The sequence below is a fragment of the Nipponia nippon genome, unplaced genomic scaffold, assembly GCF_047370975.1.
Source record: "Nipponia nippon isolate SJK-2023a ecotype South Korea unplaced genomic scaffold, ASM4737097v1 scaffold_17, whole genome shotgun sequence".
NCBI lineage: Eukaryota > Metazoa > Chordata > Aves > Pelecaniformes > Threskiornithidae > Nipponia > Nipponia nippon.
Window position 1 is genome coordinate 2,836,545 of NW_028262333.1, and position 18,531 is coordinate 2,855,075.

General features: G+C 66.7%; 2 protein-coding genes across 4 annotated transcripts; one reads left to right on the plus strand and one right to left on the minus strand.

Annotated features, from left to right (window-relative positions):
* The first annotated feature begins 1,673 nt into the window (after positions 1-1,673).
* GPRIN1 (G protein regulated inducer of neurite outgrowth 1) lies at positions 1,674-6,823 on the plus strand. Of its 3 annotated transcripts, none has more exons than XM_087753985.1 (3): positions 1,674-1,874; positions 3,400-3,494; positions 3,697-6,823. In XM_087753985.1, the coding sequence occupies exon 3, from the start codon at positions 3,737-3,739 to the stop codon at positions 5,102-5,104; it is 1,368 nt and encodes a 455-aa protein (XP_087610111.1). In that variant the 5' UTR covers positions 1,674-1,874; positions 3,400-3,494; positions 3,697-3,736; the 3' UTR covers positions 5,105-6,823. The 3 variants fall into 3 exon arrangements, with proteins under 3 accessions (XP_087610111.1, XP_087610113.1, XP_087610114.1); XM_087753987.1 differs by lacking the exon at positions 1,674-1,874 and adding an exon at positions 2,260-2,351; XM_087753988.1 differs by lacking the exon at positions 1,674-1,874 and adding an exon at positions 2,290-2,413.
* A 381-nt stretch (positions 6,824-7,204) lies between these two features.
* On the minus strand, positions 7,205-18,135 carry CDHR2 (cadherin related family member 2). Its single transcript, XM_087753907.1, has 33 exons — positions 18,070-18,135; positions 17,653-17,731; positions 17,123-17,181; positions 16,441-16,506; positions 16,221-16,360; positions 15,910-15,963; positions 15,579-15,668; positions 14,962-15,051; positions 14,307-14,429; positions 14,086-14,229; positions 13,868-13,943; positions 13,559-13,665; positions 13,252-13,479; positions 13,005-13,160; positions 12,630-12,797; positions 12,296-12,357; positions 11,962-12,202; positions 11,620-11,856; positions 11,272-11,341; positions 10,570-11,184; positions 10,233-10,304; positions 9,897-9,946; positions 9,632-9,783; positions 9,323-9,425; positions 9,154-9,242; positions 8,844-8,918; positions 8,653-8,730; positions 8,506-8,566; positions 8,272-8,396; positions 8,018-8,131; positions 7,773-7,850; positions 7,607-7,667; positions 7,205-7,420 (listed from the first exon to the last, which is right to left on the minus strand). The coding sequence occupies exons 3-33, from the start codon at positions 17,166-17,168 to the stop codon at positions 7,301-7,303; spliced, it is 3,891 nt and encodes a 1,296-aa protein (XP_087610033.1). The 5' UTR covers positions 17,169-17,181; positions 17,653-17,731; positions 18,070-18,135; the 3' UTR covers positions 7,205-7,300.
* Between the last annotated feature and the right edge of the window lie 396 nt (positions 18,136-18,531).

The window sequence follows — 18,531 nt, forward strand, 5'->3', positions numbered from 1 at the left end:
GCACCCTGCGGGTCCTGTCACTGGCAGCATGGCCCCGGGGCAGCGTGGGATGCACGGCTGCGGTCGGCAACGGCAGCCTGGTGCCCCCGGGCATCTCCTGCCGCTCCCGTTTGCCAGCACCCCGTCAGCTCCGGAGCCCGGCCTCCCTGCCTGCAGATAACGTGGGCGGCTGCGCGTGAAGGCGGCGCAGCAGTGAGCGGCCGCGGGAAACCCATCGCCTTCCCACCGGGCAGCCCCGGAGCGGGCACATGCCCCGGCCAGACCCTTTCGGCTGCATCCCACCACTCGCTGGCACAACCGGGCACCGGCGAGCCGGACGGCGCAAAGCCAAGCCTAGGCCGAGCCGTGTGCCGGGCGCGTGTGCCTGCCTGCACCGGTGTGTGCAGGCGCCGGCGGCTGTGGGGGAGCCTGGCACGTTCACGTGGCGCTGCCCGTGCCGGCGTGGGAGGTGGGCCACGGCGTCGAGGGAGGGGGCTGCCATGCTACCTGCGCCGGCAGCCCCCTCCGCCAAGGGAGAATGCGCTTTTCAGGCAGCTGCCTGACTCCTCGCGCGCCGGCAGCGCGGGAGTGCGTTGCCAAGGCAATGGGGACCATCTTACTCATCCTCCTCGCTATTGTTCTCCTGCCAGCCCCGAGGTACCCGGGTGGGGAGAGGAGGAGGAGGAGGCAGCCGGCTTGGGATGAAGGCTGCTCGCAGGGAGGGGAGGATGCTCCCCGCAACCCCCCCACCCAGCCCCGGCGGGGATGGGGACGCGCTGGGTGCTGAGATGCCAATGGGGACGGGGAGAGCGGCTGCCGGCGGAGCTGAGAGCGGCAGGTGGAAGCAAGTGCCAGCAGGATGCGGCCCCGCAGCCCCCCGCCCCGCGGGAACGTCCGGGCCAGGGGATGGGGGACATTTTGCTCCCCTACTTTGCCAGGACTTGATCCTACCCTTGCCCCCGCCAGGGTCTGTGCCCAGGCTTGGGTCTGATCCTACACGGGGCAGCGTGGGATGTAAACCCACACCGTGCTTCCCCCCCAGTTCAAATAGGCAACTGGGCCCAGTCGATGCTGCGGGACTGGGACCGGCATGCAGGACCACGGGTGGGGACAAACACCTTGAGGATGGGACGCAGCGATGGGTGCAGCGATGCGCCCCCACCCCATCCACCCCATCATTGGGGTGCCCAGCGGTGACATGGGGGGGTAAAGCAATGTATTTTATTTTATTTCCATATCCCGCCTCCCTATTTTTAGCCTTCGGGGTTTTGTTCCAGCCTGGCTGTTTACTGGAAGGAGCATTTCCAACCTCCCTTGTCTCCAAGCAACCAGGTGTGCCAGCTCCATCGCCCAGGCCTCACCCTATAGATCTATAGGGTCGGGGGGTGTGTGTGTGCTAACGTTAACCCCAAGACGGGGGAACCCCGTCTTGGGGTTAACGTTAGCACACACACACACCCCCAGGCCCTATAGATCTATACCTCCTGCCCCAGCGCCAACATCCCCGGGGCAGGGAGGGGATCCTGATTCTATAGGGTGATGGGGAGCAGCTGGGGGGGGGGGGGGTTGGGGGGATGCTGGAGGGTTTTTTTGGGGGGGATGCAGGGATGCAGGTGAAGCGAGCAGGCCGCCTTCCCCCCCGCAGCGCGAGCGGGAGTGCGTGGGAAGGAGTTAGACAAAGCCTGAGCCCGGGAGCAGAGGCAAGCGCTGCCGGGAGGGAGACGGGGACGTTCTCCCCTCCCCGTCCTCCCCCACCCTTGGGCGAGGGGTGCGCGGGATCCCACCTCCATCCCCGCCGCGGTGGCACGTTGTCCCCCGTCCCTCGCGCCGGCTGGGGTGCAGCCCCCCCCCTCCCCGGTGATGCCCGGGAGGGAAGCTGCCGTCTCCATCACCAGGTAGGAGGGAGACCGGGGCTCCGGGTCGTTGTCACCCCGACCCACGGGACCCACGCTAAGGGTCGGGGACCCACGGGGCAGCCCGGTACCAGCCCTGCTGTGCCCGGGGGAGGGGGGGTGCCGGGATGCCCATCCCTGGGGGATACTGGGGTGATGCCGGGGGGGCTGCGGGGCGCACCCAGGGCGGGCCGGTGGGGTGACAGCGATGTCACCGGTGGCGGGGGGTGGTGGTGGTACCGGGACCCCCCGCCGCAGCAGCCGGCCCTCCCTCACCTCCCCGCCGCGGCCCGGGAGCAGCGGGGCGGGCGGCAGGCGGGGGGGGGGGAGCGGCCCGGGGCGCGGTGCGGTACCGGTACCGCCCCCGCCGCCGCCGCCGCCGCCCCACGCATGCTCCGCCACCGCTGCCGCCGCCGCGCCGGAGCCGAGCGGAGCGGAGCGGGACGGGACGGGACGGGACGGGAGGATTCGTCGCCGCCGGTAACGGAGCGCACGTGGCGGGGCCGGACCGGGCGCTGCCGTCACCGCCCGCACCGGTACCGGTACCGGTACCCCCGGGGCTGGGGGGCGGCGGCGGCGGGGAGGGGGGATTCCCCCCCATCCCGGGCCGCGGCGGCGGCGGGGGGGGGGGCGGCTTTGTGCGGGGTTCGGGTCGGGGAACCGGGAGCGGGGCGTGCACACGCGTGTCCGTTGCGTGCGGGTGCGCCCGTAGCCGTGTGCGTGCCTGTGCGTGTGCACACGCGTGGCTGTGCGTGTGCACGTGCCTGTGCGTGTGCACACGCGTGTGTCGGGGCTCGTAGCTCCTCCGTGGAGCAGCAGCTCCTCCGGGGCAGCACGCCCAGCCCCGGGCCGGGCAGGGCACCCACGGCCCCTCAGGACGCAGGGTGCTGTCAGGGCAGGTCGGGGTGCAGGGCGGCGCAGTGCCCCCGGGACCGGGGTGCTGCGTGGGAAGGCAGGGATGGGATCGGGGGGTCGGGGCCAGCCTGGTCCCTGCTCTGGCCGCTTCCCTTGGGGGGGACACGCTCGGCTCCAGCCGGGGCTGCTCGGCTCTGCCCTCTCCGGACCCCACGAGTGACCACGGCCGGAGGCGTGGAGTGCCCTATGGCTGCAGGATGCGTGTGCTTCCAGCTCTGGGGGGACTTGCTGGCACTGGCAGTGCTGGGGGGCTCCCGGAGAGCTCGGGGCTTCCCACCACGCTCCTGCTAACGGGGTGCCCCACGGGGCCAGGGGGGGTTTGGGGCCGGTTGGGTGACGGCAGCCTGTGTCCCCTCGCTGTGCCAGGGTGCCTGCCTGCAGCCGGCTCTGCGCGGCACGGCCGGAGCTCGATGCACCCTCGACATGGGGGGTAGGCACAGAGCTGGGGGTTCCCACGGCCAGGGGACACTCGTCACTCCCAGCTCCGGGAACACTGGTCCCAGCAGCCCGAGCCCCGGGCCCGAGCTCGCTCCCACCCCACGCTGCGCCCAGCTCCCCACGGGCTCTCAGCCTGGTGCCCGGGGCTGTGCTCCAGCTGCCGCTCTCTCCGCAGGGGTGCCTGCGCCGCGTCCCCCCGCTCCGGCAGCCGTAGCAGTGCCTGGATCCCGCTCCCGGTCCAGCCGCGCCGGGGGAAGGTTGGCTTTTACGGTAGGCAGCCAACACCGTTCCTCCCTTCCCGTGAGGCTGGGCACCGGGTGCCACCACGCAAGGCTGTGCCGGGGCCGGTGTGTTCCCTGGGCGGCCGGCCAACCTGTTGTCACGGGTGGCACAGAGAAAAACCGTTGGCAGCCGAGGGGGGCCGGGGGTCCATGCGCTGCTCCCCCTCACTGCCCCATCCTCTCTCTTGCAGACCCGCGGCGGGACTAGCATGGGAGAAGCCTTCCCCGGGCATGGGCAGCGCTAAGGAGCCCGAGGGGCTGCAGCTGCTGAGCTGCCAGGCCGGGGCCGAGGACGCCTGCGAGCCTGGCGCCAGCTCCCCCGGCTGCCCACCGGCAGGCGAGTGCCTGCCCAGCTCTGGCTGTGCCGCGGAGCGCCGTGCCATGAGGACCTGCTGTGCGGTTGAGCCGGAGGCCCAGGGCACCGCAGCTGGCCCAGCGGTGGAGAAGAAGGTGCCATCGCCAACAGGACTGGCTCCCAGCACGCTTCCCGGCGTGGAGCCAAGCGTGGCGACAGTGACAGGGAGCTGCGGGGGACCAAGCGGCGCTGCCCCTGCCTGCGATCCCACTGGGATGGGGGGCCCCGGCGCCCAGAAGAACGCAGCCCCCGTTACCCCCCTGCCCGAGCCCTGCCTCAAAGCGTCCAGCAAGGACACGGGGAACGTGCCGGCTCCTGCCAAACATGTGGCATTCGTGGAGCCCACTGCGGGCGCTGGAGCAGCTGAACTGCCAAGTCAGGAGCGGCCCCAGGGTGGCACGGGGAAGTCCCTGGGTGCTGCACCCCAGCTGGGGGGTGGCGAGGCTCCCAAGCACCCCCAGGGGGGCACGGCGGACCCCCCCGGCACCAGCACTGCGGGGAGCAGGGGCCGAAGTGAGGCAGGGCCGAGCCCCGCCGCCCTGGGCCAGGGCAGAGCCGAGGGGAGCGCAGCCCAGGGTACGGACGCCGGGAGCAGCCAGCAGCCCCGGACAGCCAAGCTGCTCTGCGAGTCCTACTCCTTTGAGGTGACCCCACCGCAGGACGCCGGGACGCAGGACACAGGGACACAAGTGGACAGCCGAGCGTCCCTGGTGTCGGTGGCCTTGAGCCCCATGAGCCCCCCGGGCGGGGCTGCTGCCTTCACCTTCCCCAAGAGAGAGCTGGGCTCTGCTGCCCCGCTGCGCCTGGAGCCATCCAAGAAGGACGCAGAGATGCAGGTGTCCATGCCCGTGGAGACCCGCTCGGTGGCCACTGGGCCCATGACGCCGGTGGCCAAGTCCCCGCAGACCTCATACCCCGAGGTGCACGTGAAGGGGACGGTGGCGGAGGAGGCTCCAGAGCCCATCCGGGAGGTGAGCTGGGACGAGAAGGGGATGACGTGGGAGGTGTATGGGGCCTCCATGGAGGTGGAGGTGCTGGGCATGGCCATCCAGAAGCACCTGGAGAAGCAGATTGAGGAGCACGGGCGGCAAGTGGTGGTGACCCCGCAGAGCACCCGCACCGGCTCCGTGAAGGGAGCCCCCCGCAAAGGCGAGGCCAAGAGGCCGCCCAGCATCTTCCGGGCTCTGCTGCAAAACGTCCGGCGGCCCCGGTGCTGCTCCCGCGCCGGCCCTGCTGTGGAGTGAGCCGCTGCCCGTGCCGGCGGGGCAGGGGTGCCACGGGGAGGGATCCCTTCCCCGGCATCCCAAGATACCCGCTGCCGGTGTGCAGGGCTCCTGGGGCGAGCGGTGATGGAGCACGGCACGCTGGAGCAAAGTGTCTCCTTTGCCGGGGGTCCTCCCGCCCGCCTGGGGTCCCCCCGCCAGCCTGGCCCCATGGAGGTGTCCCGGGACATGAGGCTGGTGCCACGTCTCTGCGCTTGGTGGCTTTTTGTAGCATGAGGAAGCATGTGACTCCTTCCAGACGGAGGCGGCTGCTCCCGAGGCATCTCCTGCCCATGGCACAGGTCTGGTGATGGCTCAGGGTGGGCACGGGCAGGTCGCTGCTGGCTCCCCTGAGCCCTGGCCTGGCTTGTGCCCCAGGCAGCAGCGTCGCTCCTGGTGCTGGAGAGACGCTGGTGCATCACGGTGCCATCGCTTCGCTTGCCCAGGGCTCGGCCACACTCCAGCCAGCCTGTGGCCGTGCACACGTGGGTCCCCGTGGCTGCCCAGGGTGGGGGTGTTCAGCCCGGCTCACCACAGCCCTGTCCTCTCTGCCCCGCTGCCATGCTGTGGGTGCCCCGGAGCTGGGAGGATGTGGCCACACAGGGCACTGGGACAGATCTCAAATGGGAGAGACTGGGGCCAACCACACCTGCAGTGGAGAGCCGCTTGTCCCCGTGGCTGGAGGCGCTTGGGAAGATCTCCACGGACCTCGGTCCCCCCTCTGCCCGGGGATCTGCCTGGGGACGGCCATCAGAGCCCAGGGCACATCCTCACCTCGGCTGGCGGTGGGGATGAAGCCTGCCCTGCTGCCAGGCCCGTCCAGCCTCCCCAGTGCCAGAGAAGCCCCGTGCGCTGGGGACGTGGGCACGGGTCCCTGCGCGGGTCTCTCCAGCCCCGCTGGCTGCTCTCCCCCACAGCAGCCGGGGAAGCGCCGGCTGCAAGACGCTGCCACTTTTTACAGCTGGGGTTTTACAGGGCGGGGGGGAGGGGGGGCTTTTATTGAACCGTGTTTGCATTTTTGGAGCTTTTTAAGCGACACTTTCAGCTGTGCACCTCCTGCCTGGAGCCACCTCCTCCCCGGTGGCCTGTGGGACCGTGACCCTCTTTTCAAACACTTTTCCCACTTTGCCTGTGCCCCGCCAGGCCGGAGAGCGCCGGGAGCGCAGGGTCGGCGTGCAGGGGGGTGAGCATCCCCGCCGCCAGGATGGCCAGCAGCACCATGGCATCCCGCCGAGATGCGGGACCTGGGCCCTCCACCCTGGCCCCGTGCAGAGGACCGGCCCCGCAGTGCCGCAGCGAGGGGGACCCAGGCCTGTGCCCAGCACCTGATGGGCAGGAGGCTGCAAATGGTGGGTGCTTGGGGAGATGCCCCGTCCCCTCTGGGCAGAGGTGCAGGAGGGCTCGAGGTGGCGGGGGCACCGGTGCAGCCGCTTCCCCTCTTTAAGGGGCAACTCTTGCCCCTCGCGACCCCCTGTTGTACATCCTGGGCTTGTTTTGGCCCTGCGGGGCTCCCTCTTGCCCTTGGGGGGGTCCTGCGAAGGGCTCGCTCAAACACCAGCCTGCAGCCAGCGCGGCACCCAGTGCCCGCTCTGTGCCGCGGCGCTCGCCGGGAGCCATCTCTTCCCTGTGCCTTGGGCTGCGGGAGCGGTGCCACGGCCACAGAGGGAAGACCAGGAGCCCTGGGACATCCCCCCCCCCCCCCCCCCCCCCCCCGCCCTGGGCTGTCCCCCACCTCCAGCCCCACGCTGCCGAGCTGCGGCACACCAGCGCTGCGGCTTCATCACCTACTTTCTTTTTTTCCCCTCTTCATTTCTTTTTTTGGGGTGGGGGGAGGAAGGGGGTGGGAGGACCAACCTGTCAACGTGGATGTTGGGTAATAAAACCTTGCACAAACCTCTGTGCGGGGCTGCCTGCGCCTCCCTCCTCTGGGGCTGAACGGGGACAGTGGGGCAGCCCAGGGAAGGGTCCCGGGGACAAGAAGCCAGGGTGGCCCCGAAACCAGTACCTCATGCTGGGAGAGATGACCCCCAAGCTGGCTGAGCCCCCCAGGCAGGCGGGCTGATGGCCACAGGACAGAGTGACCCATGTGGGACAGGTTTATTGCCAGCCTCTTAACACAACATCACCAAAGCAGCTTCCCGAGTCCCGCTCCGGCCCCGCTGCTCCCCGCGCGCCCGCTCACAGGTCCGTGGTGGTGAAGGTCTGGTTGGTGTACGCTATTCTGGTGGGCTCCTTCAGCTTCAGGGCGGCCACTAGCACCTCTTCGTCGGTGGGGTCCGTCAACTGCACTTTGTGCTGCTGCAGGAGGAGAGCGTGGTCAGAGGGGATGGGGACAGGGATGCTCCTGTCCTTCCCAGGAGCTGGGGGGCTGTCAGGGGGATGGAGAGGAAGGGACATGAGGGGTCCAGGAGCCTGGGGACCACAGCAGAGAGGAGGGGACATGCGATGTGGTGGCTGGGCACCAGCAGCTCTTTGCACACTCACCTTGGACTTGAGGTTGTCGTCCTCGGGTGCATTTACTGTGTTTTCATCCAGGGAATTCATGCTGTGGAGAGCAGAAAGTAGCGGGTAGAAGAGGGCCCAGGCACTGGCGGAGTGGGGACGCAGGGTGATGGCCCCGTGGCCTTCGGGACCTGCCCGCAGAGCTCACCTGGCCACAGAGACTGAGTCCTCGTGGAAGCCCAGGTCGTGGGAGGGATCGAGCGGGAGGTTCAGCATGGGGTTGGCCCTGGCCAGGGATGGGTGACAGGTGAGTGACCGTCCCATGGGGTGGCGGGGTCAGCCTGGGGCAACTGTGTCCCCCAGGCAGGAGGGGTGTGACAGCGAGCCCTGCAGCCCCTGGGTGTGGGGACACGCCTGGGCTCTCCCTCCTGCCGCAGGGAGCCCCCCACTCACCCCTCTGCATTGTACTGGTTGGTCCCGGGAATGCCGGCTCCCTGCTGCGCCATGGCAGGGCTGAACGTCGTGGCCACCTTCAGAGCCTTCATCGCACTCAGCTTCCTCTTGTAGCTGCAAAACCCAGGGATGGGGTGGGTGAGAGGGGCAGGGGGGACCTGGGATGGGGTGGGCAGGAGGGGGATGGAGGGTAGGGATGGGTCTGGGGGTGCCGGTGAGGATGGGGGTGATGGGGGGTGCGGGCGGTGCAGTACCTCCTGGTGGTGAGAACCAAGACCAGAGTCATGACGAGGATGAAGATGAGCAGGAACGCCACCAGCCCCGCGATGATGCCAATCAGCTCTGTCTCCTTGGTGGGCTTCACCACCTCCCCGGGGCCCTGGCACAGAGCAGGGGTGAGGGCACAGCCCCGGCCAGCAGCCCCTCGCTCCCCAGCCCCACACGGGGTTGGTGCCCGCTCCCTGTGCCCCTTGCCTGGCCCCACTCACGATGACAGCCAGGCCCAGGTTCACCAGCTCAGCCAGGACCAGCGGGTCGGACTGTATGAGCCTGCCAAGGAAAGCGGAGGCGTGAGCGGCTGGGCTGGTCTGGGTACGTGGTGGTGCCCGTGCGTGGCCCACCGCCCCGGCACGCACACGCTCAGCTGGTTGACGTCCAGGGCAGTGCCATTGCTGTAGACGAAGTACGCCTCCATCACCGACTTGGCTTGCATCCTGCGGGATCAAAGAGATGGGGTGAGCGGGGTCCAGGGCACCCTGCCTCGGGGTGACCCCCTCCAATGGCACTGCCACATCCCCTTCCCCACCACCTGCACAGCCCCACTCACTGGGAGGCACGGGTGTCCTCCATGCTCCGGATGGCCACTACGTAGACGCCTGCCTTGGTCGCGGTGGTCAGGGCCCTAGGAACAGGAGGGATGGAGGGAGGCTGGGCTAGGCGTCCTGCTGTTCCGCTCATGGGTACGGGAAGCGGCTGGACCCCCTGCAGCCCCCAGCTCCGGTGGGAACCTGCCAGCACCGGTCCCCTTCATGGTACATGAAGCTGGGAGACACGGTTGGTGGGTTGTGGTCTGCATGCTCGTGTCCCCTGCTGCACAGCCATGCACCTGCCTGCCCCCCCGGCCCTGCACCCCTTACACTTTGATATTTTCAGAGTTACTCTGGACTTCATCCACCGTTTTCACGAACTGGAGGCGAATGCGGTAGCTCTGATCCACTGTGAAGATCTGCATGGGGAGAGCAGGGGTGAGTGGGGTTAGGCAGGGCACAGGGCATCCCCGGATGGGGGGACAGGGGTGACACTCACGGTCAGCACAGTCTCTGCTGTGTGCACTGGTGCCTCGCTGTCCTGAGCCTCCACAGTCACCTGGTACTGCCCCTTCAGCGAGCCATCGAGGTTGCTGGCCACCCTGCGAGGATGGGGACGTTAGCGATCCCACGGGACATCCCCGGGAGGACACTGCCATCCCCCAAGCTCCACCATGCCCAGGGCAGGACCCCAGGATGGCTTTGTCCCTTTGCCAGCCTGCTCTGGCCCTGCCTGCACCTCTCTGCCTTGCAGCCGGCAGGAGCTGAGCCACGTTCCCCCCGCCCCAGCCCAGACCCATGGCCTCACTGGATGCTCCCGATGTAGCTGTCCTGCTCGGGTGTTGTCACCACCTTGAAGAGGTTCTCGAAGGGCCGGCTGGCCCCGTTGTCCTCCACGAGCACCACGCTGACAATGGAGAAGGTGATGGTTCCGCTCCGCCCTGAGTCAGCGTCTGTGGCCTGCCGGGACAAAGCGTGGCAGGAGCACGGATGGGAGCGGCCACTGCATGCCCACGGTGGGGACGGGCAAGCCCGGCTCCACAGGCTTGGAGCTCCTCATCCCAGCTCCTCACCTTCACAGTAGCCACTTGCAGGTCCACAGGAGAGATTTCGGGGACAACCACTGCCGGGGACAGACAGATGGACAGCACGGTCATGCTGGTGTGCAGCCAGGCTTGCTGCAGACCCCATGTCCTCCACAGCCCCAGGGCTCAGTAGAGCTCCGAGCATCCCCCCGCTGCCCTCAGCCCCGCAGCCTTCATGGAAAGCATCGAGTAACCCCAGCCTGGCCCCTGCACCTCTCACAGCCCTGCCCTGGCTGGGGGAAGGTCCCCACCGCCGGGGAGCGTGGCCGAGCACAGGCAGGTGCAAAGAGGAGCCCACAGGACGCACCAGCCCCGGCTGCTCACCAAAGGTCTCCAAGATGGGCAGGAAGACTGGTGTGTTGTCGTTCACATCGGTGATGTGGATCTTCAGGGTTTCTGCAAACATCCCAAAAGCAGAGCTCCAGTCACCAACAGAGCAGCCCTGCAGCACCCTCCTCTGCTGCCCATGGGAGCCCCGTCCTCCCAGCAGGCTCAGGTCCCTGTGGCAGGGACCCAAAGAGCTGGGGACACCCTCCCTCCATCACCAAACTGCCTGGCTCCTGCCCTGCTCCCCACAGTTCCTCCTGGGAGGTGGGAGAGGCAGGTCCCACCGCCCACCATGCTCAGTGGTGGGGGAAGGAGCGGGGAGTGGGTGCCGTACCATTCTGGCTGTAGCGGTTGCCCTTCTCGGTGTACAGGTCTTCAGCCCGGAGCGTGAGCACCACCCTGTCGCACAGCTCGTAGTCAATGTCCGAGCTGTTCACCAGCACCGAGCCGTTGGGTGCCAGCACGAACCAGTCCCAGCACACCTCCCCAGCACTGCTCGCCCCCTTGAAGCAGGCCACTGCCAACTCCTCGAAGACCAGCAAGTGGTTGGTGTCCGGGTCGGAGGCGACCAGCGTGCAGACCAGACCCTGCTGTGTGCCATTCTCATTCACGTTTACATCCTTCAGCGAGGCCAGCAGGATGGTGGGGGGCTCGTCATTGATGTCTAGGATGTGGACCACCACCGAGACGTTGGCGGTGTCCCCCACATTGTCCGCGGCCGTGTTCTCTGCCAGTACCACCAAGGAGAAGAACTTCTGCTGCAGGGTGTCATAGTCCAGGGACGTGTCGGGGTCCACGGACAGCTGCCCACCATAGTGCCCTGGCCCCAGGTGGGACGAGCGGATCAAGAAGTTGCTGGAGCCACTGCCCCTCTGAAGTAGGAAGGAAATGCGGGAATTGATCTCCGTCCGGTCAGCATCCGTGGCCTCCACCTCACCCACGAGGGACCCTGCAGGTGGAGACAGACACTCAGTGGCCAGTGGGCACTGACTCCGGGACACCGCTGGTCCCATGAGCCTGGCCACGCAGCTTCTACCTGGAGAGTCTTCAAAGACTGAGAACTCATAGGACTGGTTGAGGAACACGGGTGCGTTGTCGTTCATGTCCTGCAGGAGATAAAGTCCATGGTTGTAGCCGCTCCAGGAAACAGGGTCCCTCACAGCAGGCCAGGGACAGGAGCATGGACCCCTCCCTGCCCACAGGCAGGAGGGACACAAGCCCTCTCCTGCCTCTCTGCATCAAATATTCCCTCTGCCCCCACAGAGAATCTGGGGACACGGAGCCCCTGCCACGGCCAGGGATCCCACGTCCCCTCCCTGCCCTTAAGTCCCAGCTCCAAGCCTCCGCGTGCCCCAGCGCGTCCCCGCTCGTGCCCAGGGCTCACCCCCACAGTGAAGATGACGTTCAGCAGGGTGCTGAGCTGCGGCATGCCGTGGTCGTACACCTCCACCGTCACCACCATCTGCCCCCGCTCGTCTTCCAAGGCCTCGCGGTCCAGCGGCTCCTTGCTGTGCATCTCACCCGTGGTTGCGTTGATGGTGAAGTTGTTGCTGAATGGTCCTGGCAAGATCTTGAAGCCCAACTCGCTGTTGCGGTTGCCAGGCTCGTCATTGTCGATGGCCTGAAAAGGTCAGGGGTTGAGACGGGGCTGTCTGGCACCTCGGGGACAGTCCCAGCTCCTCTCCAACAGCCCCCTGTTGTCCTCTCCACCTCCAGCAGCGCACACCTGGATCTGCGTTCGGACGTTCTGCCCCTCTTCCACCGAGATGAAGTAGGAGCCGGTGATGATGGGCGCCATGTCGTTGTCATCCAGCACGGTGATCTCCAGCACGGTGGTGCCCACCAGGTTGCCCCCATCCTTGGCCTGGAGGTTGGCGTAGTAGATGGAGCGAGTCTCCCGGTCCAGGAAGCTCCCGTTCTGCACCAGTACTGCCCCGGTCGTGGCATTCACCGTGAAGATTTTACGGCTACAGCACACACGGAGCTGTCACCAGGGTTCAGGCCTGCAGCCCCCCTGCCGGGATGATGCCCCGGTCATGGCTGGCTGTGCCCCTACGTACATGCTTTCCGGGAGCAGCTGGTAGGTGATCTGGCCCAGGACGCCGCTGTCCGGATCATAGGCCTAAAACAGAGAGAAAGAAGCAGCCGGTCAATCCATCTCAGCCCCCAGGGCAGTGACGAGTCTGGGGCACCGGCTGCTGGCAGCGAGCACCCCAAAAACACGTCCCTGATGGGCACGTGGTCCCACACCCTGTGTGCCCACCGGCACCGTCTCCTTCCCGTGTGCACGGAGAGACCAGTGCCCTCAACACGAGCTGCACCAGCAGTGCCAGACGTGCCCAGCACCCTGCCTGGGGGACGTAAGCTGTGCCTGCTCCGTGCCCAGTGCCTGACCGTGATGTTTGGGGAGATGACGGTGCCAGCAGGGCTGTTCTCCATCACGCTCAGGTTGTAGGTACTCTGGGGGAACTCGGGGATGTGGTCGTTGCTGTCAATGAGATTGATGGTCACAGTGGCCGTGGAGCAGCAGTCCGTGGGGTTCCCCATGTCATCAGCAATGATCTGCAGGATGGAGAAGGGACAGTGTCTCACATGGGTCCCCAAGCATGAGGTAGAGACCTGTCACACTCCAGCCCAGCTCCTCTGAACCAAACAAGCTGCCAGGGCAGAGCCATGTTCTGCTTTGGCTTTTGAACCCTGCAGGAGAAGGGCTGCGTCCCCTCTGTGCCCTGGCATATGCAGGGAGCAGGGATTGTCCCCACAGCGAACCTCCACCACCATGACATGGCTTATCTCGTAGTCCACAGAGGATGGGTCTTGCACCAGGAGCTGGACCTCCCCTGTGCCCACGATTTTTGTGGGGGAGACAGCGAAGGCGCTGGCATTCGGACCCTGCAGGTACAGCTCATAGTTGCTGTTGATGCCCTGCCAGGGAGAGACACAGAGGAGAGAGGGTGGGTGGTGCAGCCAGGACAGGCACCTGCACCCCAGCCCAGCACCCTGGACAAGCTCCCACCTTGTCCGGGTCATGGGCGACGATGCTGAGGTTGGCCACGGGCAGTCTGGAGGAGGAATGCTCTATGATGTTGCCCCTGAAGTTGCTCTGGGCATTGGTGAAGTTGCAGCTGGGAAGGGAGCAGTGGTAGAACTGGGGCTTGTTGTCATTGACATCGGTCACTGCGACTGCCACCAGGGTGCTGGCCTGCGCCACCTCGCCATGGATGTCCAGGTTCTTCTCACGCGCCTGGGCAGCAGGAGAGAGCAGGTTGGAGGGGCCCGGGGAGAGGAAGAGGATGGGGTTCCCCTTGCTGCCTCCTACTCACCATGACTTCCAGCAGCACTTCCTCGCTTGGCAGCTGCTCGCGGTCCAGGGGCCCACTCACAGTGATGGTGCCCGTCGTGGCATTGATAGCAAAGGGGACACTGGCATCTAGGCCAAGGGGACAGCAGGAACCAGCTGCAGCCGCTGGGAAACGCAGGCCTGGCCTTTCTCTGCCAGCGGGGCAGGCTGGCAGTGCCCGGGAGCCCAGAACCAGTCCCCACGGTGCCCCTTGCTGCCTGATCACCCCCCCTGCCCATCCCACCCTGCCACTGCTCACCCCTTGCCCATCCCACCCTGGCCCATCGCTCACTGGTGATGCTGTAGGAGATTTCATCGTTCACCCCCGTGTCTCTGTCCACGGCGGTGACAGTCAGCACAGTGGTGCCCTGCGGGGACATGGCCATCAGCGCAGGACCCATGATGTCTCCAGCCACCCCCATGCCTGGTGGCACAGACACCCCAGGGCATCAGAGCCCCCAGGGAGGGACAGGGGTAGGGACGTGCTGCTGGGGCAGGTGGGCTCCTTACCGGGTTGCAGTTCTCAGGCACGGAGCCGGAGTAGGGCTCATTGAGGAAGCGTGGGTCCAGGTTGGGCAGGTCACGGATGGTCACGGACAGGTAGGTTGAGCTCTGCTGGAAGACCAACGTGTTGTGCAGCATCCCCCCGCCGTCCTGGGGAGCACAGCACCCGTTAGTCCCACGGCACCCTTACCTCGCAGCCCCGCGCCCCCGGCCTGGCTGGCCCCCACCTTGGCGAGGATCTTGAGCTGGTAGAAGGTGTTCTTGGCATAGTCTAGTGAGCCATTGAGCAGCACATTCCCATTGGGCAGGATGTAGAAGAGCCAGCGATTCTTCGTGTTGTCTGGGATCACCTGGGCAGGGGACATAACCCCGTGTCACCGAGGCAGGGAGCAGAGGTGCCCCAGCAGAGATGGGGGCTCAGCCCCCATCCTTCTGCCAGGGCTGTGGGGACCCCATACCACCTCCTTGTCCCCAGCTTGCAACTGTTCAGCACCTTGCACCCATTGCTCTGCGGGTGCAGAGCCAGTCCTCCTGACCCGACACATACCCCCGCTCCCCCAGAGCCATGGGGCTGCCCCTGGCCGGGTCCCCCAGCACCTCTGCCCCACGGAGGTGGCTCAGGGGTGGGTTTCAGGTATGGCATGCCCTGTTCTGCGATGCACTGCCGCTCTCCAGCAGGCATGAACCCCTCCTTGGTGCCGGGGAGCAGGCAGGCTCAGCTGAGGAGGTGCCATGTCAAGCCATGTCGTCTTCCCGTTGGCACAGAGCACTTGCTGGGGAGGTCCTGGGACCCCCAGCACCTTCCCAGGCCCCCAGACCCCAGCACGCTGAGCCCCCGTCCAGGGCAATGCCCAGGGTGTTGGGGCTCAGCCCCGCACTCACCTCCTCGATGCTGTAGCTGACTTTGGAGGCGTTCCCGGTGTCACTGTCGTTGGCAAACACAGTGTAGATGATGCTGTTGAGTGTCATGTTCTGGGCACACAGAGGGGCGGTGGTGGCATCACCCGGGAGAGCAGGGGGACTGGTGCTGGGCCTGGCCCCTGCCAGCCCTGCTCTGGGGTGCTCTGGCCCCGCAGGGCTCCAGGGGCTGCCCGGTGCCGTGGGCCACGCAGGGATGAGCTGCTGCCCTTGCTTGTGCCGGGCAGAGGCCGGATCCCCCCTGCCACCCTCCCCGGGGCTCCCTGGGAGCAGGGGCTGCACCCTGATCCAGCCTCACCCTGGTCTGGGCTGAGCGGCAGCTCGGGCACTCCCCGATCAGAAACTCATCGCAAGGGCAGAGTCCCAGCCGTGTGCCAGTGCCTCGGACCGGCACAGAGGCACCCGCCCTCGCTGGCTGCACCATCGCCCCACGCCCAGGCACACTGTCACCGCACGCCCAGGTGTGGGGTCACCCCATTCCCGGCACACCGTTGTCCCGCTGCCGGCACACCCATACCACAGGAGCCACCCAGCGCCCCTGCCCTGCTGCCCGCAGGGGCCGGGAGGTCTCGGGGAGGTACCTCAGGGATGGAGGTTTCATACGGCAGGTTCTGGAAGACCGGGGCATTGTCGTTACGGTCCTCCACGATGATCGTGAGCCTTTTGGAGACCTACCAGGTGTCAGGGAAGGCACAGGGTGGGTGCAGGAGATGGTGCCCAGCAGAGCTGGGTGCAGCTCCGGCACCCTCTGCCCCCCTGGCTCCGAAGCCAGCCAGCATCACCCACCCCTGGGCAAAGCCTACCTCCAGGCCCCTTCCCCACCGATCCTCATCCATGGCCCTGCTGAGACCCTGCTCCCCTCCCCGTCCCCATCACCCGCTGCAGCCACCCAGCCCGTGCTCTGGCACTCACTACTTCGTTCATCCCATCGAACACCCCGACGATGATGGTGAGCCTGGGCAGGAGCTGGAGGGACACAAGGCAGGACTCGGTCAGGGCCAGGTGGAGCTTGATCCGTGGACAGCTGAGCCCACCCACCACCCCTGGGTGGGATGCTCCTCCCAGACAGCTCTCCCACCCGGAGCCAGGCTTCGGGGCCAGGGAGTGACCCACAGTAACGCCATGAGCCGCTGTCCCACAGGACTCAGGGCTCTGCCCTCTGTCCCCATCACCCCAGACCCCCCAGCTCAGGCAGGGACATCTGCCCCAGTCTCTGCCTTCACCTCGCGGTCCAGGGAGTTCCTCAGCGTCACGACACCTGTCTTGGCATCGACAGAGAAGTAGAAAGCCTCTGGCCCGCTGATGCTGTAGGTGAGCTGGTCCCCATCTATGTCAATGGCTGTCAGCTGGAAAGCTTGCTGGCCTGGGGACACCGGCAGTGTCAGCCCCTGCCCAGGACCCCCCCCAGCCGCTCCTCCGACACCCCGAGGCTGCCCCACTCACCCAACTCCAGGTCCTCAGGCACGTAGACGAAGGTCATGTTGAAGAAGGGGGCTGTGTTGCCTGAAACTACACGGAGGAGGTGCGCTGAGCACCACCCCTGCGCCAGGCTCTGCCCGCACCCTGCACCCCTGCGCCCGGCAGCACCTACCTAGCTCCAGCCCCGGCTCCCGGCCATGGTTTGGGTCTCCAGGGGAGGCAGGGGAACCCATCACCCCTCACTTTCCTCATGCTCATCCCACGCTTCCCGACCACACTTGACCTCCAGCAGCAGCCCCCACGCTGGATGCCATCCCCTCTGCCCCCTCTGCCTTGCCCTGGGGCAGCAAGGTTGTCATCGGGTCTCCAAGGTGTCAACGGGGTGGGCAGCTGTTTTGGTGGTCCCAACAACTGCCCTCAGGGAATTCGGAACATGTATTGGGGGCTGAAAGCATCTCCAACACCTCCCGCCCACCCGTGCCAGAATCAATCACAGAATCATAGGATCGTTAAGGTTGGAAACGACCTCTGAGATCATCGGGTCCACCCTGTTAACCTGACTGCCTCCTCCACCTCTAAATCATGTCCTTAAGCACCGCATCCACACGTTTTTTGAATACTTCCAGGGACTGTGATTGTCCCACTTCCCTGGGCAGCCTGTCCCAGTGCCTAAATGCCAATGCCAGCTGACGAGCAAAGTCCTCACCTGCTGTCAGGAGGAAGGGGAGCAGCACCAGCGAGCGCCACGCCATCCTGCCGGCGAGCCTGCGGGCACACACCAGACAACCAGTGCCTTGGGGCTTGTGGCCACGTGCTCCCACCAGCCCCCCCAAGCCCTTCCTGGGGAGCAGCCCCTGGGGCAGGAGGGGCTCTGGTGGGGACAGTCCCCTCCGCTGAGCCGGGCTGGAGAGCAAGCGCCAGGCTCCATCCCGCAGCCCCGGGCGCGGGGCTCTCTGGGGACATGGCATAGGGGGACAGGGTCAGCCTCCAGGTGCTGGAGACCATGGGGGTGCTTGGGGACCCCAGGAGCCCCTCCTGGGCATGGCTAGAGGCTCCATCGCTCAGGCTCAACGGGGCCACCCTTTGGAGCGCAGGAGCGATCCGTGACACCACCCTCGTGTCCCCCTCCTTGTGCCACGGCCCACGAGCAGCCCCACAGTCGACAGACACCCCCACCTCCCCCTGCGATGGACCACGGCGCCCATGGGGGCCAGGCGGGGGGCCGGCATCCCTTACCTGCGGCCGGGGTGCTGGGGATGTTGCCAGGCGAGCTGCTCCGCTGTCGCACCCTGACACTACCAGAGACCTTTGCCTCCTGCAGTAAACAAGTTCATCAATTATTAACTGCAATTAAGGGGTGAGAAATGCCCCTCTCATCTTCCTTATGCCTTGTGTTCAGCCCCCAGCTCTCACCCAGCCCAGCCCCACGCTCGCTCCCCAACCCCAGGCCCCCAGGATGGGTGCCGTCCCCCAGGATTCAGCCACCCCAGCCGGCACCCATGGGACTCCGGCACCCAGGAGGGATGCAGTGCCTGCAGGGATGCGGAAGGATCCCAAACCACCCCAAGGCATCAGAGAAGGGCTGGAGAAACGCCTCGCATCCCCTGGGCTGGGGACACCGGGGTCCCTCTGGGACAGGGGGTGGGCACCAACCCAGTGATGTGGCTACCGGGGCGGGTGCCTGGGGCCCTCTGCACCCCGCTGCCGCCTGCTCCCCTCCCCGGGGGCTCAGCCAGCCTCCCTGACCTACTTGGGACCCGCTGGGGACAAGGGCGGATTGTGCAGCTCCGCTCAGGCAGAAGAGGGCTGGGAGGTGGCCGGGAAGGGGGGACAGCCAGCTCTGGGTCTGTGTGACCACTGCCTCTGTAGCCCTGGCCCCCTTTGCCCCTATTCCCTGGGGAACCCTTGGGGTCTGGATTCCCGGGAATCCCCCAGATGCTCAGCCTGCTCCGAGGTCCCCATCTCACCCCAGACCTGGGTCAGGGAGCCCCCAGGGAAGGAGCTACAGGGGGCCAGCCTGGGACCCCCCCCGAAAACCCCTCCAGGGCTGGTCCAGGATCCCCCCAGCCCCTGTGAATGCTGCCCCGAGACCCCCCCACAGACACCTGTGGGCTG